The sequence below is a fragment of the Ailuropoda melanoleuca genome, chromosome 5, assembly GCF_002007445.2.
Source record: "Ailuropoda melanoleuca isolate Jingjing chromosome 5, ASM200744v2, whole genome shotgun sequence".
NCBI classification, from domain to species: domain Eukaryota; kingdom Metazoa; phylum Chordata; class Mammalia; order Carnivora; family Ursidae; genus Ailuropoda; species Ailuropoda melanoleuca.
The window spans coordinates 112457588-112484787 of NC_048222.1; the positions used below are offsets into that span (position 1 = coordinate 112457588).

The 27200-nt window shown below is 38.6% G+C and overlaps 1 protein-coding gene across 9 annotated transcripts in view; it reads left to right on the plus strand.

Annotated features, from left to right (window-relative positions):
- INPP4B (inositol polyphosphate-4-phosphatase type II B) overlaps positions 1-26218 on the plus strand; it is a 753420-nt gene extending 727202 nt beyond the window's left edge. For 7 of the 9 annotated variants that reach the window (XM_034661577.1, XM_034661575.1, XM_034661579.1 and 4 more), the window contains one exon: positions 23689-23863. In XM_034661577.1, coding sequence (XP_034517468.1) covers positions 23689-23863 — 175 coding nt within the window. Of the gene's footprint in view, positions 1-23688; positions 25095-25119 lie in introns of those variants that run through there. The other 2 variants (XM_034661581.1, XM_034661580.1) reach the window with 2 other exon arrangements.
- Positions 26219-27200: the final 982 nt, after the last annotated feature.

The following is a 27200-nucleotide window of genomic DNA, read 5'->3' on the forward strand; positions in this document are numbered from 1 at the left end:
GAATTTGACTATAGATAAATTTTCTGTAACTTTATTTTTTAGTAATTTTTGAAGATTTATTTATTTATTAGAGAGAGCGCGCGCATGAGCAGGGGGAGGGCAAAGGAAGAGAGACAAGCAGACTCCCTGCTGAGTGGGGAGCCAGAAGCAGGGCTCGATCTCAGGATCCTGAGATCATGACCTGACCCAAAATCAAGAGTCTAGGGCTTAACCAACTGAACCACCCAGGCACCCCGATTTTCTGTAACTTTAGAATAAGGCAAACAGATAAAAATAATGCAGATAGAAAGGTCTTATGGCTGGTTTTTAACATCCTCATAATAAAATGGAATATTTTTATCATTACAAAAGTTCCTGTGAAATGTGCTATATTTCCTAATTGTTAGTTTGTTATGCGATGATGTATTTATAGGTTTCCATCTGTAATTAGATATTTCCATGGTGCCTGTCAGTCTGGAATATGGGTACCCTGACATCACAGAACATAATAAACTTTAAGAGAAAAAACTTGTTAGTATTTTTCACCTCTTGGTCATTTGTGTGGTTGACAAGTGAGAGGCGAGAAAATTCTCTGAACAGAGCCTTCAGGCCTCCCAAGTAACCAGGATAGGACAAAAGGGGGTATTTCAATTGCAAAATACAGCACAGAGTTGACTTGTATCTTTAATTTCCTCTTGTCACTAGTATTTTTCGGATTTCCAGAGGAGGCTAGAGGACAGTGGACTTCCACCTTCATCCTGTTACAACCGCGGACATAATATATTAACATTACCAGCCCTCCGCAGGTTTAGATTTGCCAATTTAGTACTTGAGGCCGTTCGTTTCCCTCTAAGATGTTTGTGTGTCTTTGGGCTAAGCGGCTTCCAGTCCTTTCTGGCACTTTGTTAATAACCAAAACATCTAATGATAGCTTTTTTCTGGGACCTGAAGCATAGGTTGTCCTGGGAATCAAAAGTCCCTGCGGCTGACTTCCTCCATCTTCCTATCACTTACTTCCTTAGATTAAATTTTTACAGGTACCCAGCATCTCATTCTGTTTATGTGGTCTTTGTGCCATAAACCATTGCATCTCATTTCCTAATCAAAGGTGTCTTTGAAAGTTTAGCATTTTGGAAAAGGGAGATTCCATTGAACAGTTATCTTCTGTAGGCTGATTTTTTTTTTTTGTAAGCCGAATTTACTTAGGTAGCACTGTTAATAGTTTAAGCCTCTGTCATTTAAAAGAAAGCATTTCCAACTCATAAACTACTCATATAACAATTACTTTTGTTGTTGTTGTTAAAGGATTCACATGACTTCGCATAGAATGAAACTTTGAATAAAAAGAAACATTTGTAGAAAATTAGATTTAGGGGCACCTGGGTGGCTCAGTACGTGGAGCATAGGGCTTTTGATTTCTGCTCAGGTCATGATCTCAGGATGGTGAGATCAAGCCCCACATGGGGCTCTGCACTCATCAGGGAGCCTGCTTCTCTCTTCCCTCCCCATCCCTCTGCCCCAACCCCTCACACTCATGCATGCGCACTCTCTCTCTCTCAATAAATAAATAAATCTTGGGAAAAAAGAAAATTAGATGTATACAACATTGAACAAATACTATTTTTAACAGTTATGACTTGACCACTTTATTGCTAAGCCTGATGACCCAGAATATAATGTGTCCCTTTGGTTAACTTAAATAGCTCTGTAATTTCCTTTTTGTACTCTTTTAAAGAGTTTAATGGGCATTATCTCACCTAGCCTTAAAGCATATACATAAGATTTCAGAGAAAGGGTAGAAAGTGACTTTCTTACTTGACTAAGACCTACTTTATTTTACGGATTGGCGTTGACAGTTGTATTTACCATGGCCTCTTCTGAATGTGAATTCCTGAGTCCATCTCTGCTTCAGAGTCACAGTTTTCATTATATATGACAAAAATGTTTGCAGAGTTCAAATCCCCTTTTAGGTGTGTCTTAGGAATCAGTGATTGTCAATATTAACAGTGGTCTATTTAACCATCACACCAACTTTAATGCACTATGCTATTGAAGATGAGTGCAATATCGTTAGCCCCATGGTTCCTGTGACTTGCAATTATAAATGCACGGAGTAGGTCCACAAGAAATATTTTTTAAATTAATGAGGCAAAATAAAAAATCTGGAAGGTTCAAACTAGTGAATGGACTCATGCACACACACATACACACACACTTATTCACTCTTATGTCATAAAATGCTTAGGCGATCTTTAGTTGATGACTGTGGTTAATATTAGCTGACTTTGAAGTATCCGCTCAAGTTCAATAGAATAGGTTGTTCTAAATAAAGCAACACAGGTTTAGAGATCTTCACCTATGCCCATTTTACAGACAGTGCCTGATAAAGATGGCATCCCTTATGTATATTATTATCTCCATCTCCTAAATACTTCATGCCCAACAATGTCATCTGACTGTGGATATATTTAAGCATGATTTAGGAATCCTTTATTATTACCCAGCCTCTTAGAATCACAGCACTAGTTTTAGTAACGGATCAGAAAATATTAAAATAAATGTTGCAAATCTTAAATCCAGGCAAGCAGACACTCACGATTAAGTCGGTTCTCAGTAAAAGAAAAAAAAAAATGACTCCCTGGACTGTCTGTGGAAGTCTCTTGAGTTTTAGATTACTGTGTGTGCGTATGTTGTGAACTATCCCAAACTCTGTGCTTTCTACCCCGGAGACAATCACTCTCCCTATCACCGTGAACGTTCTTCCCTAAGCAGCACAATAGGGATAACAAAACCCATTTCAGTCTCAATTTAAGCTTAATTCCCAGATGGAACTTGAAATGAGGCTGTAATGAACTTGAACTTGCAGCAGTGATTATCTCATACATGCATATAGAAGTGTTCAGATACAGTAGTGGTCTTTCCTGATACTAGTCTGAAGGCATTCGCTTCTCCAGAAACAGATGAAGAACAGAGTGCTATGGCTTAGCGTATTATTACATTGAATAATGTGCCTGGGGAAGTCAGCCAGGTTTGGGTGTATTTTATTTACATATAACAGAGCATAACAGAAAAACATATAGGATGATCAGAGGGCTTTTTTAATGACCTATAGAACAACATTTCCATCAGAAGTTTCTAAATCAATGCATAAAAATGTTAGCAAGGTTATCTGAAGAAAATATATGAAAGCAGAGATGGATGATATATGATAATATATCACTAAATACATTTAGTGATAGGTTGATTAGAAGTATAAAATATTTCTAAGAAAAAGAACAGATGTCTCCAATGTCCAAATAACTCCCTAAAACCACTTAGGCTTTTAGGAAGACACCTTCATTCAGAAGGCTATCCAGGGCATCATTTAGTATTCTATTACTAAAGTACTAAATTACATTCTGTGGACATGAATGAATGATTGTGCCTACTTACACATTTTATAGGCCAGAATTCAAGTAGGAATAAGTTAAGCCTCAAGGGAATGAGAGAATGGTTGTTAAAGCCTATGTCCGAGGTAAAAATTGACACAGGAAAAGACCTGAATTTGTATTCTTGTTGCAACATTCTTGCTGTCTGGTAGAGAGGTTGACAGTTAGTAATTCACTGCCCTCCCACAATTTTCTAGAGCTGGGTTATCTCTTCCATGATTCCTGGAAAATAAATTGAGGATTCAAGTAAATTCTGAGTTAAATGCTCAACCCTCTCTAAAATATTTTTTGAGAAGCTGGGCCATGACTACAGGTGTAATTGTAACTTATATTTATGTGAGGATGTGGTGGTCCGCTATGAGGACAAAGAATACAAGACAAGATTTCATTTTTCCTAACAAAATACCAGCACTGGTGCCAGTATCACTACAAACAGACAGATTTCCATTCTGTTAATAACACAGAATGTCAGCATCCACACAGTGTCTGCCTGAGATTAAGCATTACCATTTCTCACCAGATTGCTTCTCCATACTGCCTTCTGGGCTCACCCTCTGAGTAGCTGCCAAAATTCATGTTTTAAAACAAATCCAGGGGGCCTGGTGGCTCAGTCGGTTAAACGTCTGCCTTTCGCTCGGGTCCAGCCCTGAGTAGGGAGCCTGCTTCTCCATCTCCCTCTGCCCCTCCCCCCTGCTTGTGGGGTCTCTCTCTCTCTCTCTCTCTCTCTCTCTCTCAAATAAATAACATAAAATCTTTTAAATGAAAAGAAAGGAAGAAAAAGAAAAACAGACATCTGGTCAGTCCCCTACTTGCTTAGGAACTTTTCAGTGGTCTGTTCCATGAGCATTGCCCCCCTTGCCTCTTCTCTCTCTACAGCCCTTTTCCTCCCCACCCCACCCCCCAGGTCCTTGAAGACGTTGTCCTTTGTACACACCATCTGTCTCTGCTGTGTTTCTACCTCCTCCTCCCTCTTCTGCCTATTAAACTGCCAGGTATTTATAACGTCTACCTTGGATGATCCCTTTTATGTGATGCTTCATTGTTCCTTTCTCTATGCTTGAGTGTTACTGTATTGACATTCATTGTGAGATCTCAGTATCAGTATTGATTTCGATATCCTTTCTCCCTCTAGTCTTTGAGCCCTGAAGGCTGACACAATACTTACTCATCTTTTTAGCATCTAATGCAATGCCTGGTGCATGGTGAACGATGAAGAGTTAGAAAATCAGCATTAGAATTCTACAGTAAATGATGGAAATGGTGAGGTAGCTTAGACTTTAGGCTTAGAGGGTATCTAGGCCAATTATCTAAAAGAACTTTTCAATTAACTTTAAATTACGTTGCAGTACACACCATCGGTTTGTTAGAGCACCAGACCTAGAACCTGTTTCTCCCAACACTTCCTCTGAGGCTTTTTCTTTGTACCCTATGGGTCCCATTTGCAAAAGCCTTCCTTTATTAATACTCTTCTTTGAAAGGAGGCTTTCTTCCAAACAACTGTGTTCAAATCTCATCAATAGAGTTCCATGCTTATTTAGAAGCACTTAAATGATTATATAGAATTTATAGAAATTCTGGGGAAAAGGGGTTATTTGCACATGTCTTGTCTCCTGGGAGTGTTTATATCTATAGATGTTCCCCAAAGTGGAATATACAAGGCTTAGTTAGCACAATAAAATTAATAAATCATATTCTTAAAATATACATCTAAAGAATAACAAAAAATTGTTATGAGGGATTTTTTTATGAAGTACTTGAAAAACGTTAAATATGATGGGAGTCTGATATAATAGTCTATTTTTTTCTTTCTTTCTTTTTTTTTTTTGGAGAGGGAGAGAAAAAGAGGTGGGGGAGGGGCGGAGGGAGAGAGAGAATGTTAAGCAGCCTCCGTACCCAGCATGGAGCCCAATGAGGGGCTCGATCGCACAACCCTGAGATCGAGATCTGAGCTAAAATCAAGATCAGATTCTCAACCCACTGAGCCACCCAGGTGCCCCTCCCTAATAGTCTATTCTTGATCAAGAAAGATTTGAACATTGGTTCCAAGGAAGTCAGAACAACATATTATTTCAGTATAGTCTGTCATTTCATTCTTTATTTAAAACAAAGCCATCAAAAAAAAAAAGGGGGTGGAGAAATGAGAGCAGTGGTACTATCTTTACTTACACTATTGAAGTATCCACATTGCTTTCCTTTAGTGATAGGCTCTAAATGTACATGTTTTTAAGAGAGCCCTGAGTTTCATCCAATACCAAGGGAAAAGAAAATTGGAACATTTTACCCAGGTTAAAAATCAAGATAAAATGGCATCTAATCTAAACATATGTGTATAAGAATAATACATTTTGTCAGAACTATTTAAATGATTGCACTGATTTTCTGCCTACCTTTGTGAACCATCATGACTTTGGTATGTGGGTATTAATTTGAGTAAATGGCTTAGTTTTCTAATTAGCCCGTGACTTTGTTTTCTGAACTCTTGTAAGGCAACATTTCTTAATTCATGTTCCTCTGAATACTAGTTACTTTTATGGTATTAAATAAGTGTTCCAAGAAAAAAGAAAGCTTTTATAGTTTCTATCTCCTCAGGATTTCACAGAATATCCCAATACATGTCATAAGACATAATGTTAAAATATTAATATTATCAGTAATAAACAATGAATAAAACCTAAGTGTACATTTCAGTGAATAATCATGAAGTGAATACCTGAGAAACAACTGCTTACATCCAAGAAATAGCATGTTTTCAGCTCCCAAAAGCCCCTCACCCTTTTATATGTTGAAGTCTTGTGAAAATTCCATCAGAAACAAAATTGACTTTTGTTAACACTGCACATTCATCTATACTTTTGGAACACAATATGGGAAAGTCTGTCTTAGCAAACTAGGCAATTTAAGCAGCAAATTTTATCCAGTAGATAAAATAAAGGCATTCTATTCAAAAAGAATATTTAATGAAAGTACTCAATGTATTCCTGACTTTAGAATTTTTCAGGGAATTAATGTTATTTTATAAATATGTGCCTATTTATAGAAGAGTAGAGGGAAGGCAAAGAAACCTATGTACTTGTTTTGATTTATACCTACACCCGTTTGCTCCAATTTATATTTATTAACATAGAAGAACATGGGTTATACTTAAGTAATCAGGTAGCTATTTCTGAAGAAATAAATGTTAAATAAGTCATTCCTAGGGAGTAAATAAGCTAGTTTAATAATAAAAGAGCAACTTCATTTCCCCTTAGAAATTATTATGCATTTTAATAATTTAGTTTGCACCAAACCTCTCTAATTATCTTTATCTCAATTATAAGAGATTGAATATTTATAATTATTCAAGGTACAAATATTTGAACAAAAATCTCTCTATATATTAATGATTTTTGATGAAAAGTATTATAACAAAGCATCGTCAGAATTAAATGATTATTTCAGGTAGACTAAGATGAATTTTAAGATTGACAGTTCTTTTGTGCTATGTATGATTATATCAAGCATGGAATGAAACATAAGAGAAACAAGCATCATTAGATGTGTAATAAGAAAAGCAAGAATGCAATATTCTACAGGTAAAACATCTTTTGGTTATAAAGTATCTTACTGTTCGGGGCCCTGGGTGGCTCAGTCATTAAGCGTCTGCCTTGGGCTCAGGGCATGATCCCAGATTCCTGGGATCAAGCCCCATATCAGGCTCCTCTGTGGGAAGCCTGCTTCTTCCTCTCCCACTCCCATTGCTTGTGTTCCCTCTCTCACTGGCTGTCTCTCTCTCTCTCAAATAAATAAATAAAATCTTAAAAAAAAAAAAAAGTATCTTACCGTTCAGCAGCCCGTCCAATTTGGATTTGTATGCATTGTTAGTGTATATAAATCATAAGAACAAAGTATTATTAGAAATAATTGTTTAGATACTCTTTGAAAGCATTACTGTGGACTATAACTTTTATAAAAATAATTCTGTGTTACATTGTATGGTTTTCATTTACCATTAATAGAGAGATCTTGTAGATTTTTTCTTTGTCATTTATTCAATGTATTTCAATATATATGACACCAGTAATAATAGCTGCCATTAATGCTGAGTTCTTTATATATGCGAGGCATGCTAAATATACTGTTCATGCGCGTGTCTGTTTATATGTGTGTCAACTTTCATGTCGACCTATCTGTAGCAATACTATTATCATCCCCATTGGAAAGAAGACAAAATGAAAGTTTAGCCAAATTATATAGCTTGTCCAGGTGACATAGGTAGCAAGAGGCAAAACCAGATTCAAATCTCGGATCGTCCTACTCTCCAGTATATAAACACCATACTATATCTAGATATAGAATTACTGTATACTATCTATGACAGCATCTGCTGAGAATTTTTTAAAAACTGATACTTTATACAATTGTAGGAATGTATAGGCTAATAATCTATAATTTAGTTTTTAATCAACCATTTACTTTTTATTAATCATTCTCAATGGGAAGTATTTTAAGATAATGAGAGTAACATCTAATCCCTGATTTACTAGAATGGAATCCATTAAGATACAGTCCTCTAAAACAAAAGGATAGGTGTCCTGATAAATTTTGGCTTCATACTTGCATGTAGGAATATTAGGTCACTACTAGACTAACTTTATTTACACAAAATCAGTTCTTCGTACTCCCCTACACAATTTCTTGGAAGCTAGTTTTCAAGGAACTACTGACTTTTATTTAGAAAAACTAAGTATTGGGGCGCCTGGGTGGCACAGCGGTTAAGCGTCTGCCTTCGGCTCAGGGCATGATCCCGGCGTTACGGGATCGAGCCCCACATCAGGCTCCTCCGCTATGAGCCTGCTTCTTCCTCTCCCACTCCCCCTGCTTGTATTCCCTTTCTCACTGGCTGTCTCTATCTCTGTCGAATAAATAAAATCTTTAAAAAAAAGAAAGAAAAGAAAAACTAAGTATTTCGGCCATGTGGTTTAAGGGCTCAACACCACCACCTGACGAAAACTCATAAAATCAGCTCTTTAAATCAATGGCACTTCACATGGCTGTGACCTATGGACCTTTGCTGATTGATTGTGGCTTGGAGAAATTAGGTCTGACATCTAGATTGTCTTCCATATTTCTTGGCACTTTGTCTTTTAATGAATCTCGCCAATTATCATTTCTAATTTTGGTCATAAAATTAATTCCTGCCTATTGATATATTCCTTTCTGGAAAAAATATGTGGACTGTCTACCACAGAACCACAAAACTCCTAATTTAGCCAAGTGCAGCTGTCATACCAAGTCTTGAGTATCAATCATAGCTCACGGTTGGGTTTTCTTGCTTGTGTTTCTTCATCTTATGTTTTTCCTTCAGAAGTTGTTATACACAATATATACCTCTTGATGTGGTCTCAGCTGTTGCTGTTGCTACTCAATCCCCTATTTTCCTCCTGTCCCTTCCTTTTGACTCCCGATCCAGCAGACCACTTAAGCTGTTTGGCTATGTGTCATGGATAACTACCTCCTCGTCAAAGCCAGTGATGTAAATAACAGTCTTATTTGTGTTAGACAGTGTTTCTCAAACCTGAATCCTGCATTGACCTCCTTAGGAAGAAATAATTATTGCATTCCTTCCTTTCTGACATAAACTGTTTTTCGTATAATTTTACTTCTATATGCCCAAACACAAGACCAGGTAGAAACCCCCTATGCCTTCAGCTCTGATACAACTATAAATCAAAACAAATGGACAAATTACATAAAACAAGACCAGCAAAACTGAGTTAACACAATTCATTTATTATGATGTGATACTATTTTGCTGAAGTTAAATTGCATATGACAACAGTTTTTAGGTTGCCTGTGTTTTTCTGCGCTGTATGATACACTCCTGCCATGACTTTTTTTTCAACTATTGTAAAACCTTTTTGGTAACATGTCCCATTACTTCAGTTTGCTGTTACTTAGCTCCAAAGCTTCATGAGTGCATTAAGGTAATTTCTGTTGTTCTCTCACTGTCCACGATGATAGCGTCTAATAGTTAGGGCCAACGTAGTCATAAACAATTAGGCAAGTCTTAATTACTTGTCTGTTGACTGGAGCTCTGCCATTTCTTCCCCCCAACGTGTCTTTTGGCTTTGACAAGTTCTCTCTGTCGTGCTGATCCTGTCTTATTTGCCTCACACCTTAATTATTTCAATATCCTCTTCACAAGCTTTTCTGCTTCCCGTTTTTCTACTTCCAGTTTACGCTGCAGAGTATCTTTTTTTTTCTTTTTCTTTTTTTTTAAGTAAGTTGCACACTACCCAACACAGGGCTTGAACTCACAACCCTGAGATCAAGACCTGAGCTGAGATCAAGAGTCAGATGCTTAACTGAACTAAGCCACCAGGCGCCCCCCCCCGGCCGCCACCCCACAGAGTATTTTTAAACTGATCTTTTTAAAACCCAAGTATATTATGTAGAATCGTATCATCTTGTAGTGTCATTTCAGCTCCTTATGAGACTATTCCCTGTTTCTCCCACCCACCCTCCCCCGCTTCTCTCATGTAAATACACACAGCTACATGCTTATTCAACAAACACGTAACAGCACACAAACGTAGCAAGAACCACATATCCTTGCTTCTGTTTTCTTTTTCTTTATTTTTAATACTGCACGTTTGAACCCACCTTCCTTCCACCTAAGTCCTTCTGGGACAATAGGCATAAACCAGAGCTATTCTGGGCACGCTGGGAAGTGTGGTCACCCTAAGCCTAAGATCACGCTGAAAAAACTCTTTAGATTCGAAAACTTTATTTCATGTACTGAAAATACTACATCTCTTTCTCTAATTATTCTGAGTATTTTGAGGTGTCCTGCATAGACTGTAAGGCCACGTATGCAGATACTCTGATCTCTGTAATTTCTTGCCCAATGCAGAATGTAGAAAAGAAAGTATAACAATTATTAAGAGCACAGACTTAGGAGTCCGAAGGAATGATATTCAAATTCTATCTCTACCCCCTATTGCTGATGTAAGCTTGGATATTTCTGAGTTTTCCCTTTTGCAAAATGGATCTTTGTACTTCCTTCACAGTAGTAGTATGAACGTTGAAGATCATTCGGGTGGGGTGATGGGACTTGGTAAAATAATTAGTATTTGATAAATGGTAACTTTTATCACTAACGTTCTATGAGCTTAGCTGATGATTTTAGGAATCAATGTTATATGAACCCATTCATTACTTTTCTTTTTTTCCTGGAATTCTCAGTAGTTTGTAAGTTGGAGCAATAACAACGATAGTGATAGATTGAGAAAGGCTAATTCCACACCATAATTGTCTAGAAAACGGAACTAAAATTCCATAAGGATTGCTGAGGAACAGAGAGAATAGGATGAGTCAAATGCATGGTATTCGGCTCCACTTCTTCTCAACCCCGAGAATATTTCCACATAGGAATGTGCTGGACACCATGTCCTCACACTGTATAAAATCTGAAGAGTAAGAAAATGGCTCTTTCCTCTCTGTTAGGGATGGGCCCCGAGAGGAAGTTCTGTTGCGTTGTATGAGAGCTGAAGAATATCATCAATCTAATTGTTCTGTGTACAGTCCCAGCTCTACACCCCATGGACTACTAATGAGATCTTTGTCTTCCTCTGGAGGCCTCAGCTTTCTCAGCTGAAAAATGAAGGGCTTGGACCAGGTGATGTCTATGGTCCCTTTAGGCTCCAACAATCTGAGTTGAGGAAAAGCTTTAAGCAAATTAGAGGGACCCTAAACGAGACAGAAATAGGGGAAAAACAGCCTTTTTCTAAGGTTTGTCTTTGTGTCTTAGTTGAACAGAAGAGAGTCGATACAGAGTGTGATTTCTGACTGGAGTGCAGCAAAGCATGAACCAAATGGATAGAAAAAAAGGCTGTTGTGTCCCAGGAATTCTCTTGATTCTACTACAATGAAACTACTGACACATTTTTTATTTTAATCAAAAAAGTTAACTGTAAGCAATTACCACAGTTGGCTCTGAGTGATATTTTGTACTCTCCCAGATAACCATCTAGTTGGCAAACCACACAGCCGTTTCAAGAATTTTTGTAGAAAATTGTTGCAAGTGTCAGAACTGATGAGTCCTTAGACTCAGCCTGACTAGGTGTCGGTATAGTTACAAACGGGGACAGAGAAGAGGAAAAAATGTGTCCAAGGTAAAATACTCTCTCCTGGGTCTTATGATTTATAATTGCTACCTCTGTCTATAATTCATATAAGGCAGCTTCCCCAGGATGTCGATTCACCCCACCCCCTGTCTTTCAGATATGGTCTCTCATTCATTTGTATTTCTTTTGCTTGACTCCCCCAGACCCTTATAACTCTTCACCCAGACCACTGCCGGAGTCTCTTAATTGTTCTTTTTTCTCCAGTCCTTTGCCTTCTGGTCTACTTCCCGAGGTTCAGCACTGATCATGTCACTTCCCACTGCATGGAGAGTGATGCCAAAAATTTTTAGCCTGAAGTTTAGGGGCCTCTGTCATTTCAGGATCAATCAACTTTTCCCACATCATTGCCCCCTCCTCTTTTCTAAACCTCTTAGGCTGTAGTCAGTCCATGCTATTCAAGGCACAAAGTCAGTACTTAAAAGAGTATTAAATAAATAAATAAATAAATAAATAAATAAATAAATAAATAAATAAATGTTTTTGAGTCTTTAACCCAGCATTCCCTCAACTTATTTCATCACAGATATCTTGGGAAATGTTATTTTCATGGAGTTGTGTTCTATGTCCTTAGAGGGGCTGAGGGGTAGAGATCAAAAGGGAAATTAATCAAGATCCATAGTCAAGGGACTAGAACTTATATTGAGACAATATCATTTTTAAAAGGAAAAGAAATACTCAGCATTAAACAGAAAAACAGGAGGAAGTAATCCTCTGGTCAGTACAAAACTTTTTTTTTTTTTTTAGATTTTATTTATTTATTTATTTAGAGCATGAGGGGGGGGCAGTGAGGGAGGGAGAAAGAGAATCTCAAGCAGAATCCATGCTGAGCATGGAGATGGACACTGAGCTCGATCTCACCGCCCTGAGATCATGACCTGAGTCGAAATCAAGAGTTGGACACTCAACCAACTGAGCCAACCAGGCTCGCCTGGCTGAACATCTTTTAAGATCATTTGTCAACCCTGAATAAATGGTGAAGTTCTAGGAAGCCATTTAGAAGGCTTTCCCAATGACCAGAATCGGGAGTCATACTCTAGATAACTAAGGGTCATTAACAGTATTAGATTTTAAAAAGGAAGGAGAATAATGCATCCTAGCCTAGTCATGCCTATAGTCATTTGTATGGATAAAATGCTTCAAATTGGTAGTATTTATGTTTACACAGTCATTGAGAGGCTTCCCTCCACATAACCTTATGAAGAAAGAGTCAGTTGAGAAGAAATATATGCTGTTTTGAAGTTTTTATGTGAATGTAAAGTATAAACCCTTGTGACCAAATGACATCAAGCTTCAAAAGTACATGCAAAGATGCTACCCCAAACACATGATCAGTAGCATAGATGTTCCAATTTATTATGACATTGATTGTTAAATAATTAGAAATTTCATCTTGGCTTTATTTGCTTGCTTAATTACTGAGAATATATTGCAAAAAATTCTGATTGTTTCACAAAATGGAAAGAGACAGAGCTTCTAATTTGGTTACTTCCCCCACATTCCCCTCCTCTGGCACGTGGACACCTGTATCTTCAGTTCCACATTCAGATGAATCAGGGAATGCTTTGAGGCTAGTGGACCCCAACTTAGTAAGGTCTTTTTTTTTTAGGACTTTTTGATAAACAATGAAAGCTCCTATTTTGTGGCTAGTTCACAACCCATAAATATCTATTTTTTTTTCTTAAAAAGATAGCCAACTATCCTGTATTCTTGAATCTTCCCTATTTCTTTTTTCCTGTGTGCCTCCAAGCATACCTACGTCACAAATCCCAAAGCAGTTTCATTAACCGTATTGACTCTTTGAGACTCTGTGCTAACTCCCTTCTTCCTTTCACTGTCAAGGCTCTGGACATAGTATTTGAAATAGAATAGAATGTTGCCTTCCATGCTTCACTACTCATTCATTCGTTGTTTGTAAACTAATTTCTTCTCTGAAAATTCTACTGAAAGTCAAAGACTACAAGCCACATAATCATTGAATCCAGTGACCTGTGTTTACTTTGCAGCCTCCTTGCTCCTGCTGGAGCATTTGACTCATTGATTACACCTTTTTTTCCCTTTGAATCTGTGACTGTTTTCTATGTCACTGGAAACTCTGACTCCTTTCTTATGGGCCTTTCAAATGCAGTCATTCCCCAGAGTTTTGTTCTCAGTTCTCATCTCTACTCATCATATATTCTCCACATGGGTGACTTTATCAAATTAGCCCATGTTTTGCAGGAAACTTCCAAACGTAAGAGTATAGAACTATGGAATCTAGATACTGTCTAGATCTGTCTTTCATGATACGTATTTAACAAAGTCTTGCATCAAATACAGCACATTTAAGTAGAACGCATTTTCCCCTAAAACCTTAATTTTTTAACTCTTCCTCCCCTTGATCTTTCCTTAGGTAAACTCTTAACATATACTCTATTTTTCAAATTATTTCTATTTTAGAATCTGTACTCCTCACCTTTCCTCTTCATTCCCAAGTCCAAGCACTCATCATTTCTCCCCTTGACTATTCTAATGGCCTCCCAGCTGGGCTCCTCCTTGTCTCTAGTTTATCCCATCTCTGCTGCAGTCCTGGCTCAAGCCATCCTTCTACTGCTGCCTGTGCTGTGCTACAACACATAGCTAATCTCACCACTCTGCTGCTCAGGAGCCCACCCACCTTCTAGAGAATAAGGTCTAAGTTTTTGCTGTCAATCACAAACATTTGTGAAATAACCCCATCTTTTTTAAAAACACTGTAGCTGAATTTCTTATTGCAATTTAGTTGTTTATTTTAACAAATGCCTAAAATAAGTAAGCAACAAAAAAGAAATTAATCTTCTTTTAAATTCAATTTCCCTGCCTTTATTGATTTCCTTGCTGCCTCATTATTATAACCAAAGCAGACTGTGAGTCATTCCCTTGCACCTGGCATTCTCATTTTCATGCCTTTTCTTGTTATTTACATTCACCTAACCTCACCTAATTTCTAGCCATGAAATTCTATTCAGCCTTCACTGTCCATCACAAAAGTCTATTTCTCTAAGACATTGTGCCTGACTTTTGGATCTCTGTAGCAGAGACTAATGATAATATATGTAAACTATTTTTAGTTACACCTTGAGGTTATTCTTCCTTGGTGTATTTCATAATTTATATTCTGCCTTTTTCAAAGTTATGTAAGGATTATTGGTTTTAGCCATGTACTTGTATCCAAAAACGAAATTCTAAGATTCTCAAATGTATCTTACTTTCCTTCCTAGGATTTTCATAAACCTTCACTTCTAAGAGTTGGTAACATAAATTGTAGCATTATACTGTTACACTGTTTGTATGGGATCATGAGGCTAAAGGGAAAATTGGGAAATAAAGATGGGGAAAGGACTGGAAGGCGGGAAAAGAGAGAGAACTTATCCTTCTAGAGAAGATGACGAGGACTCTAACAGTGCCGGGGGCAAAAACTTAACGGATTCTTTTGGAGGGTCCTGTTCAAAGAGTGGGCTAAAGTGAATGTACGGGAATGCAGGACATTAGGAATGGTGGTGTCTGATGCTGAGCTGGTTCATACTAAACTTGGTCCATTTCAAAGGCAGCAAGGAAGACCAAAAGCAGGATGCCAGCTCTGAGAAAGGTTGACAGCATTTCTTCAGCTGACCGTGATACCATGGCACTGGCGGTGGTGGGAGGGGATCCAAACCTGGGAAACCCCGCAGAGTGTGGAGCAAAAAGATGTAGCTGGACTTCGTCCTCAAGATTCAGGAGCTTCAGTCTTAGGGCTGAGCCGTGGGAAGTACTTCCACCCCTCTGCAGCCGGTTAAGCACCACTGCTATTTTGACAAGCTGTGGGCAGCTGGGATGCAGCTGGATTTTCATTCCATAATAGTTCTCCAGGAAATGTTTTGGGAAAGCAACTAGAAGAGTGCATTGGTTTTGCTTTGCCTAAATGGATGCACCAGGATTTAGTGAAACTTCATAGCGGGATCAGAGCAGTGAAGGCAGGAAAACTGCTTCTGTTAGTACAAGGGCAAGGTCACGGTGGACCCGTCAGGCTCTGCAGTGAAGACGGTGTGAACGGGTCTCACCGGTTGATGGATGGTTGTGGGGCGTTTTACAGACTGTCGAAGAATCTGGGAGATCTGAGATGCTTCATGTGAATGTCTAAGCGTAGTGAGCATCCTTTCCCGTGCTGGGAAGGAAGAGAAGAGCTGGGCTGGAATGTTGGTGGAAGAGGTGGACTCAAGATTTAGCCTTGAAACCATCAGAGGCAAAACTTTTCCTCTACCCTCTTAGAGTCTCTGGCTGGCCCGAGAATTAAATTGCCCTAAGTCAAACAGGAGAAAAGCATATAGATTTTGCATGTACGTGGAAATCTTTACCAAAAAATGAAGACCCGAAGAAGTGTCAAAACCTAAATGTTTTTATACTAGGCTGAACAAAGAGAGGAAATTGTGGAAAAGTAACTAATATATTTGGGTGGGGGTGGGGAGTTAAAGGAAGGTAAGTGATTCTGCTTCGGCCTGTTGCACAGAGTTCTCTCTATAGAGAGAATTGAGCATTGACTCCCCATCTCTGGCAATAAGAATGTTTGCTTCTCCTTGCCCCAGGTGAAGGGCACCTTTCACATGGGAGTTTTATTTCTGTTCTCGGAAAGAAGAGAAGAGGTCAGAGCACCCCTCTCGCACAAGCTGTTTTTTAAATGCCTTCAGTTCAAAGCAATCCTTTTGCCAATGTGGCATCACCCTTTATTACCTAAAAATGTCTGTGAGGCATCCCAGTGGAGATGCACTATATGTGTCTGTAATCCAGAAGAGAGAGAGATTTCAGAATCGTCAGCACAACATGATGTTATAGTCGAGGGACTGGCTGAAATCCCATAAGAAACCTATCTGTAGTATAGAAAAGTAAAGCACACTGTCCTAAATCCTGGGGCACCTCAACATTGGTGAGAAGGAGAAGAGAAAGAGCTGGAACTAAGCTGCGGCACGTCTGCTCGAGGTACTCACTGTCTGCACAAAGACTGAAATTTAGCAAGGGTGGAAAGACGGAATTTTGAATTTACTTATTTACTATGAAGTATGTGTAAATGCCTTTGCATCATCTCACCATCATCTTATTGGATAGATGTTAACATTCCCTTTTAAATTAATAAATTAGAAATTTAACCAAATAGGTAGGAGAGAGCTGAACTGATTTGCTTTTCTTTTACGCAAGTCCTAGTATTTATCCATTGCCACTGATATCGGCTACATTGTCCAGGCTACTTTCAGAATAACATAGGCTATAACTTATCGGTATATGTGGACTTCGATTTTTATTTGAGAGCCAAAGGGCCACCCCTGGAGTCCAGCCCCCAGCTGCACCAGGGAAGCTGGCTGGCAGTGGATTGACCTCATGATTCCCTGTCTAGTGCTTATCAAGAATGGAATCAGAAGTCTTATTTTGGGCATGTTAATGTTCTTAATATGGGGATAAAAATTATCTTGAATTATCTTAACTTGGGGATAAAAATTATCCTGAACTCCAGGAGAGTGTCAAACTAGAGCAGTGAGACAGTGGGTGTTTATATTTTTAGGTACCAAAGCAACAAGCACATTACAGAATGTTTTTTAAGGACTGGTTTCCTTTCTTCTGTTACTTTGAAACAGTTAGATGAAGTCATCTCGTTGGCACTCCTGTATGAAGAGAAGCTCGTTACGTTGCATGGGAAATAGAAAATGAGTTATGGGTGTATGTCTACATCTATGGACTTATTTTTTTGTAGAATTTCCTTATTTATCTGCCCACTAAGGTACATAAGAGGTAATGTGTTTTTGTTTTGTTTCTTTTAAAGAAATTTCTTTAAACAAGAGTCATTCTCCATTTCGGTTCCTATCCAGCCAGGCTGATGGAAAGTCAGTCTCTATTATTTTGAGCCTTCCTCTTGCCACAGGTCTTATCTTACACTGAAACCTCTAGAAGTCTTGTCTGAATCAGTCATTAGCCACTGATGTGCCCATTTCCTATTCATTGCGGTAACTTCATGCCCCTTTATTTCATTGCATCCAAGCCAAACTCAAGACAAGGAAATCTTTGGCAAGACCAGTGACTGAGGACTGAGGGCCAGCTACCCTGGGTGCATCCAGCCTCCCTCCCCCTCTGGTGGTCCTTTGTCCCCAGGCACCCATGCAGAACAATGCACAAGGCTTCACCCCGCCCCCGACACCCCCACACCAAACTTTGTCCTTCTGTCTTCTTCCCAGTTAGTGCTCTCTGTCTTTATGTGTCTCTCCCTTCCCTTTCCTTCTCCCTCCCCCTCTCTTTTCTCTCCCCACCCTCAGAGATCCTTTTCCCCCCTCATTGGCCACCTCACATTTTCTCTGTCATGAGATTAATGAAGGGTGGATGTACTTAGTTCGGGTAGCTCTCGCTTTCAGCACTGCTGAAAGCCCTGGGACACATGCTTTATTCTACAGCCTAAAATATAAGGGAACACAAAATAATACCTCAAAAATTATTTTACTGCTGTCTTACATACATTTAAATATAGCCATCACATTGCATATTAGTCTTCTCTTATCCAAATAAAATTAACCTTAAACACCTCCTCATAAGCTTTTTTCTTCAGTCCTTTAATCATTTATGATATTTCTTTCTGGACCTCATCCAAATATTCTTCTTTCTAAAATTCTGAGATCAAAACTGGAATCAGTTCTCTGATAATTATGTGATGGAAGCAATTATACTTTCAACTCATTATGTCTCTCTTCCTCCTTTCTTTTTTCTTTAAATTTATACACACACACACACCATATATACACACACACACACACACACACACACACACACATACACCATATATATATTTGGATTAAGGACTGGGTGGCTCAGTCAGTTAAGCACCCAACTTTTGATTTCAGCTCAGATTTTGATCTCAGGGTCACGAGTTCTAAGCCCCTGAAAATTAATATAAAACGTATTTAAACTTGATACGAAGCCACTTTCCTATCTTTTCTTGACTTGTTTTTCTGGGCATATGTACTTTCTGTCTCTTCAAAGCAATGTTCAGATACTATCTGATGGTGTCACTACTTGGAGCCTTGCTTCTTCTGACAAGAGGATAGTCCCATTTTCTGGATACTTTATAAAACTAAGAGAATGAAACGGAAGGAGAGTACAAAAAATAATACCAGGGAGAAGTTAAATCAAAAAGTTCGAATAAGTCACATTTCCTTTTTTTTTTTAATTTTGAAAATAGGTAAGAATGAGTAAGAACANTTTTAATTCTGAAAATAGGTAAGAATGAGTAAGAACACCTTTAGAGACCAAACAGCATCAACATGCTTGGCATTCTTTGATTTCTGCTCCCTGCCTCAACTAGTTCTGNAATTTTGAAAATAGGTAAGAATGAGTAAGAACACCTTTAGAGACCAAACAGCATCAACATGCTTGGCATTCTTTGATTTCTGCTCCCTGCCTCAACTAGTTCTGACCGAACTGTCACCTATTCTATTAGTAGAAAAAAAATATGCATCTCTAGAGGACTGCAGTTATGTTTGAATAGAATCAAAGAATCACAGAAAGGTAGAGATGAAAGTAATTTTAGAAATCACTTAATCTAGTGTAACAACTAGCAAGAAATCACACTTGCCAGCTTCAGAGCAAGAAACTTTGTGCTTGAGGGAGCCCGGTCTTTAAGTGGGAGGAATATGGTTTTTTCACTAGCCAGACAGGGATAAAAATCCCCTATCTGCCACTTGAACGAGTTTTGTGACCCTTTTGGGCCCTTGGAGATACTAATGCCGACCAGTTTGGCTGTTTGTAAGAAACGAACAAGGCAACAGCTACAGAGCTATTTTCACAGGGTAGGACATGATGCATGGGAGATCTTTTTCTTTACTTCTGACACACTTCCCAAGGTAGCCCAGACTTTCCACTAGAGACACTTTGACTCTGAAATCAACCTCTTGATTTTTCCTCTTTCTCTAAGCCAGTGGAGCGCTTCTGATTCTCAACGTCTTCTGTCTTCGTCTTCTCTGATATGTCGGGCTCCCAAGCTCGCTGTCACTTCCTGGTTATGAGGCTCTGGTATCCTCTAGTTCATAGCAGTCCCCCTGCCCCCAAAACATGGCCTGCCTGGAAATGCGTGCAGTGTCCTATGGGGAGGACTCCGCTTCCTTTGGGGGTGTGTTTTGCTTAATACTACTCTTTCTTTTATACCAAACTTGTCCGCGATGATTAGAAACACTCTATGACCCAGATATTCAAAGCAGTGAAAAAGTCTTACATCTTCTGAGTAAATTCTTCATTTAGGGGCTTTTTCTAGAATCTGCATGATATATTTTGAATTAGATTCTGAAATCCAGTTGGCATGAAAAAACCATCTTAAATGTGGCCACAAAGGCTAATCTTGCTTCTAGGTCACTGGAAATTACCCCACCTTTGACATTGTCTTATTAAAGTTTTCCCTGTATTTAAATAGTTGTACAGTTTATTAAAAGTCCTGGAAATACACTTTTAGTGTTCTAATTATAAATTAAATTTTTGGAAAGCTTTGATAGATAATTTGACATTTTAAGAGTATTTTGAGTTTTAAATTTCATGGGCATTGATCTAAACGGAAAACAAGAAGCCTTCCACCCCATTATTTTATCAAAGTGCCACATAAGCAAACTGTGAAGCAAGCTAACTACATTCTCAGGATCCTTTCCTTGCAATTCCTGTTGTAAAGCGTCAGCACAGCCTTCAAATTTAGTTTCTCATCTATAAAATGTGCAGTTCCACTTGAAGATTTTTTTAAAGTCACTTTTACATCTGAGAATCTATGATTTTGTGATTTCTGTTACCAATCTCAAAGTTCTTATTGATACGAGACCTACATTATATTCATTTTTACACAGATCAGCCAGTTTAAAATCTGAGACAATCCAGCAATCTAGGGCTTGAAACATAGTGTTCTATTAAGATTGATTTATTGGATGATTGTGGAGCCAAAGAAAGCTCTGTAAAATATTGGCTCTAAAATCTTAGCTCATAATTTCAAGATGGGGCACCCCCACAACCCTAAACTTGGATGTAATTCAATGTGAAATGGTCTCATTTTAGCATGGGAGGAAATCAGCTTTCTGGTCAGAAGGAAATATTTTTCAATTTAGTTTTAATTGGGAATTTTCCTTTGGGGGAGCTGGAAGAGCTCTAATGGTTACAAAGGAATAAAATAGCAAGTAGCAAAACTCTTCATGAATGATTACCCAGCAGGGGAAGATAGAAAGAATCTCACTGTTGTTTTTAGTGGTCTGGGTGGTTGAGAGGATACCTGCAGGGGGGACTTGGGATCTACCATACAGCCGTAGTCACCCACAGAAAAGAGGGAGAAATACGCAAATGTCATCAAGTCATGCACATTGGGTTTTATTTAAGGAAATGTCTCCTCATGTAGCAATGATGTATCTAAAAGTGAGACATTTCTTTTGACTTGTTTTTAATTGATTGCTTTGACAGGTCTATAAAGAAAAAAAATCATTTCTATCCTGCAGTTTCAGTAACTGCCCTTAAATAACTGATCATGTCACATTTTCAGTGGAGGCCACATTGTGATTTGCTCCATGGTGATCTACCAATGATGGCTAAAATGAACGACTCTGGATTGTCAGGGCACCTTGCAAGGCGGCCACTAATTAGTTATTTTTCATCATCTGCTGGTGAGGAAATTACTAATATCATTACTTAACACATCCTTTGCAGTTTATGCTTGCAGAGTGCTTAAAAATTCATTTGTGGTTACGAGGAAATGACCAGTTGTGCTATGCTTAGTGGAAAGAACGAAACAGCCCCCAGAGCACCTGTGCCCACATTACGACATAGTCGGGGGCCTTGAGCCTAGAGCTCGGCGGCAGCCACCTGGGCCACGTGGCTTTCAATTCTAGCTGAATAATGGAATTATTCTGTGTGAGGCATTTTTAATGTATTATTCTAATCTCCAGAGAAAGAAGTCAGTAAACAATAAAGTAATTCAATTATAAAACTATCCTTCCAGAAACAAAACAAAACAAAAAAACCACAACCTTTTAATTTAGTAATTTTCACTTCTAAGGCATATTCAGCAAATAGACTGGAAAATGTGAAATGTGCTCTGGCAGTTATTTAAAAAAAAACAACAACAAGCCTATCTAGTATAAATTAGTCCCCTGTATTTGGATTAAGGACTGTCACAAAATCCTTTCAGCTTACTTTTTGGCCAGTAGCAGAGTCCTCAGCCAGAGCCTATCTGCAGGTGACCCCAGTAGGAGAGAGTATTTCTGTACTATTATAGTGATAGATTGTGGTTAATAGTTAGCCTAAATTTGTAATCAGAATATAATATTTATAACATAATTGATAGAAAGATGAGAGAAAGTGGGGTTGATTTAGGAGACTAGACTTCTCTCCTAACAAGGAACATTGGAGAGGCAACGAGGTTTCAACGAAGTTAAGATTTGCTACAGATAACTTTCACCTTAAAACTGGACAGGAGGGAATGTTGGTGACACTAGAGAAATAATATTGGGCAAGGAAGCTTTTCTTAATCACAAAAGTATCAATCTTTAAATCCTACTGCATATCTCCTACCTAATGTGCCGTAGAATGTTGAACAAGTAACCGGGTCACTCATACAGTTGACAGTAGGAATAATGCAAGTCCAGAATCACTCTCCTTTTGCTCAATAAAGCATTCGTTTTATTCAGATAAGCTGCTATTTCACATTGTCACGGGCTCCATAGTCCTTAGGTCTTACCAAAGAACAAGAAAGCGCCAGAGCACAGCACACAACATGATTGATTTGATGCTTTAAAGATAGATGTTCAAAGTAATTATGACCACTGCTGCCCATTGTGGCCAGTGATGTGGTCCAGTACCTCATCAAGAATGTCTTTAGGGCACCGGGGTGGCTCAATCGGTTAAGCATCTGCCTTCAGCTCAGGTCATGGTCCCAAGGTCCTGGTATCAAGCCCTGTGTCAGGCACCCTGCTCAGCAGGGAGTCTCCTTCTCCCGCTCATTCTCTCAATTTCTCTCTCTCTCTGTCTCTCAAATAAGTAAATAAAAATTAAAGAAAAAAAAAAGAATGTCTTTGTAGAAGATTTTCAGGGGCTGCAAAGCGTTATAAGGGGACTATAGAAGCCAAGGGGATTGTTCACATGGCAGTCTTCCTAAGACTGAGTAAACCACCAGTTTTCTGCTTCAAGACCTGGAGGAGCTCGTAAAGTTCGAACCACCCCTGGACACCTGAGTGTGATAGAAATTCTGAAAACTCTGAATACTGATGAAATATAACACAGAATTTTTATTTTCAACTTAGTGTGGCATATTTCAGACTTGCCGCACTTGGAGCTGCTTTTAAGCCCAATTACAAATGCCCATCTTTCACTCACACAGAAAATCTTTTCTTTTCCGAACAGACACTCTGCCAACGTGGCTCTCTTTTAAGTTCAGGAGTCCCTTGGAGGTAGATTTGGCCTCATCTAAGTAAGATGAGCAGCAGAAAACAGTTTATGAACTGAACTAACAGAAGGGTGCTGAGTCGGGTTTTCAACGAATCATATGGCTGGCAAGGATGACATGTCAGATGTTTCATTCATTTTGAATACCAGGCCATTTCCACAAATCATTTTTATAACTTTAAATGCATTATGTAGGTATAGTAACAATAGATGGTGTGTTTAAATGTGCCAGGCATGTCCGTTTGCTTCACTACACACTGCGTTTCTCATTTCATTTTCCCAAGGTGTATTTATCACATTATTTTTTACGGGTTGATCCATAGTTGAGTTTTATTCATGTAGTCTTGTCGATTGGTGCTGTTATGCTCATGCGATCGATTCTTCCTGGTACATACACATCCAGCCCATGTGAATATCATCTCAGTGTCTCTCTCTTCCTTCTTGCATAAAAAGCAAAAGGAATCTTCTTCTTTTTTTTCTTTTTTTAATGCATTTGTCAATGTAGTCCAGTAAGAAAAAATGCACAGGACACATTCGGGGCTGGTTAGCATAAAAACTCCATCTGAAACAGCTGTATTCTATAACATAATGTGTTGTATTGCAGGATATTTAAGGTTGAGTTTCTTTCCTGTGTGAATGCTGTACTATTTTCTTTTCTCCCCTGACTCCCCCCTCCCCCTGTTTAACAGCAGACAAACCCAGGGAGCACTGAATGAATCCGATGATCCCGAAACAGGCTGTCTAACTGATAACAAGCCAACTTCTCGACACTTCTATCCTGTCGCCTTGCTGCTTGTCAGCTCACACCTGCTAGTTGTGTGGCTTATTTTAAGTCTTGCATTGCTATTAGCCAAATACCAATAATTTTATGTTGTATTCCTTTCTTTTCTACAAATGACAATGGACTTTAAATTATGGGGGGCAATGCTGTAATATTTCTACATTTTCAGATTCACGGAATTTAAAAAAAACAACCACCAAATGTTCGCATTGTAAGTGTTTTGTTTGTTTTTCCTAAAATCTGCAAAAAGAAGTACTATGCATTAAGGGAATTATTTTGCTCTTTTGTTCATGGAAAAGTGTTTCCCACTGTTAACTAGCTCAAAAGAATTTTTAAATTACTGTCTTTGGAATAAGACAAAGAACAGAATCCTGAAAGCTTGAAGTTCTGTACCTCCCGTTTCTCTTCCCATTCAATTTATCAAAAACGATTAAGAATGAATTGGCACAATGCACTGAAACCCTGAGACAAGTCTTAGAGACGTGGGAGGTTCCAGACTTTATTTCCACTGTGCTAATATCATTGTTGCTGTCAGCTGATAGAACCTTCTGTTTGATTCTTTAACCTGTGAGTTATGTTAGTTCTTGGCTTCAGTTGACCCTTTTCTGTCAAGTAATTTTATGAAGAGAATGGCTATTTATGTTTTGTAATTAAATTAACCTGTTTGTAACTATTGTTTGGGTTGATTTGGCTCTTGGAGTACTTTTCTATTCTTTTTAACAAGGTCTTGTTTGTGTCTTACGCGCCATTTTCAGCACCTGTGACTTTTGTACTGTCTGTGCACAAGCCCCCTTCCTTTATAAAGTGGAGACTTGGACCAGGCTGTTCGGAAAGCCATTCTTCTCTTCGTTGCACAGCTAAAATAATTAAGTAAAATAGAGATGAAAATTTCTTTTAAAAATCTATAGGGCCAGACTTAATCAATTAAATGCCTTATTCCTAGAACCCGCATCCTTAGGGGTACATGTAGATTTTAATGTGTTTTAAAGAGACTGAGAAGTTAATTTGTGGAAAAGTTATAAAAAAAAAGGCAGATATATTTATGAAACTAAAGTGAAGCTGTATTGTGGAGCAAAGTATATTTAAAGAGTTTATTAAACCTTAAATATCTGTTAAGAGCAAAGAGACTTGAATTATCTCTTTCTGAGGGCAATAACGGTATTGGGCCTGGCCTAGGATTTAATTTTGTAAGATGTATCATCATTTGTGAAAAAAAAAAATGTAGAGTTGAATCTTTGTTATTTTTACTTGGACTGTTGCTGCAACTCTGCATTGAACAAATAAAGCGTATTTATTTATTCTGTGTTTCATGAAGTTGTACTTTTTCCCCTTTCACCAGAGAAGGATGCCGCATAGAGAATGTACTGAAGAATGTCAGATGCAGAAAGTATGCTTTCAACATGCTACAGCTGATGGCTTTCCCCAAGTACTACCGACCTCCAGAGGGGACTTATGGAAAAGCTGACACCTAACTTTACCAACACGTAAATAAACAGGGACACAAACACGCTTCAGTCGGATAATCTCCACCCTTTTAACTTTTTTATTGTCCCGAATTTGTGGAGGGAGGTGATCAGGGATGTTTGCCCAAATCTAGGCATTGTTTGAATTAGGTATTAGCCTATCACTCTGAATGCAATCCATTAAAAAAAATCTTAAGTCACATTGTGATTCTAGTTCTCAGCTTCAGCGCATTGGCCCTCACTGGCTGAGATCAGCTCAGAACGGGTACATTTGCTTCATGGAGTCCTTCAGCCAGGGGCGCGTTGCCACAGGGGACTCATAGAGGGGCGCTTGACCTCCAGAGGGAAGACATGAGAGAGGAAAGGGAAGGGAGACCCAGACACTTAGTTCACAGCCACTGTCACATGTGACCTTAGAGCCCATTTGTGGGATTTGGAAAATATTTTTTCAGTGAATTGAAATTCGGTAGCATCAACGCATGCTCTTGACTGCAGAAGCGGGTTGCAGGTTTGCTTGTCAAGACGGGGTTCCTCTGGGCGACATGAGACTAGCCCTCCCGAACAGGCAGGTGACAGTGTGACCAGCACGGCAGGAGACTTTTCCACAATGTGGTATCTTTTCAAAACTCTGACTCGGGTCGTATGACCCCATTACAGAAGTGGGGCTAGTGAAAGTTGAATAGTACAGTGGAAAAAACACGGCGAGGAACGGCAACTGCAAGGAAACGAAAGATCATCAACCTGCTGATGTCAAACGTGAAAACCCCCATCAGCCTGAACTTCATGTAGCCAAGTTCATAAAAGTCAATAAACTCTCTTTGTGATGTTTTCCAATAGTCATCTTGCAACAGAATATAGATGGTGGAAGTATGCATTGTCTGGCATAGATGACTACGTGAGAATAAACATTTTAAGACATATGCAACCATAACTAATGATAAACTGAAGCAATTATTTGTTAACCTGAATTTGAAATGTACTCACAGGAAAATCACACCATAGGTTTTCAAAAGTTCCAAATTAGAAAGTGCTTTAGAGATCATCTTGGGTAAGGCCGTTATAAATGGGCAAATTAAAGCACAAGGAAGATATGCCCCCCCATCATCCAGCTAGATAATTTTAGAACCATGATTACAATCTCTTCTTACCTTCCTAGCCTGTGGCTTGTCTATTCTCCAAATTGCCATGCGAAAAAGACATGAAAATTGTGGGAGAACATGCGAGTCAGTTAAATAGAAATTGGCATTTATTGCCAGAATTGAACCTTGAATTATAATGGTATGAATGAATGAAACCTGTTTTCTCCAGATGTTAAGAGTTTATTCTTTTTCCTCACTCGTTGGAAGAGTGTGCTATCCAGAGCATAAATCTCCTCTTGGGAATGCTGGAGGGCTGTTCCGTAGACGTCTCCTGGCTGTGACCCCATTCACTGGATGGTATTATGGGGCTTTCCAGAGCTAGTGTGACAGCTTCTTGGCTAAGATATGTGTTGAACTAAGGGCTTCAAACACATCTCCAGGTTCATGTTGGGTTTTTCAGATTACTACAAATTTTAGATAACCATTTGGGGCTTTTAATACTAGAATTTTCAATCCATTATTTTAGCTAGTGACTTGGGGCATTATATGCGAGACCATCGACAAACAGTTTACAGGTTTTTTAATAAAAAGATGCTATGTGCTAGGGAACTATTTACAGACCAAGTTTTTGGTGTTCTCCCATATGCTTCCTTCTCCATTTCAGTGATTAAACATAATTTTTGAATTGTTAAATTTTATTCGAAAATGGTAGGATTTGTGGTTATTTCCATGATCCCATTGGATTTAAGGTAAAGAGGTTGGGATGACAGAGGCTTCCTTGAGTAACAATGAAGCCTTATTCAGTATATCAAAGAGTGGTCTGTATGCCAAGAGACCTTAAATGAAAATGTATCATCCTGTAAATACTCATAAACTGT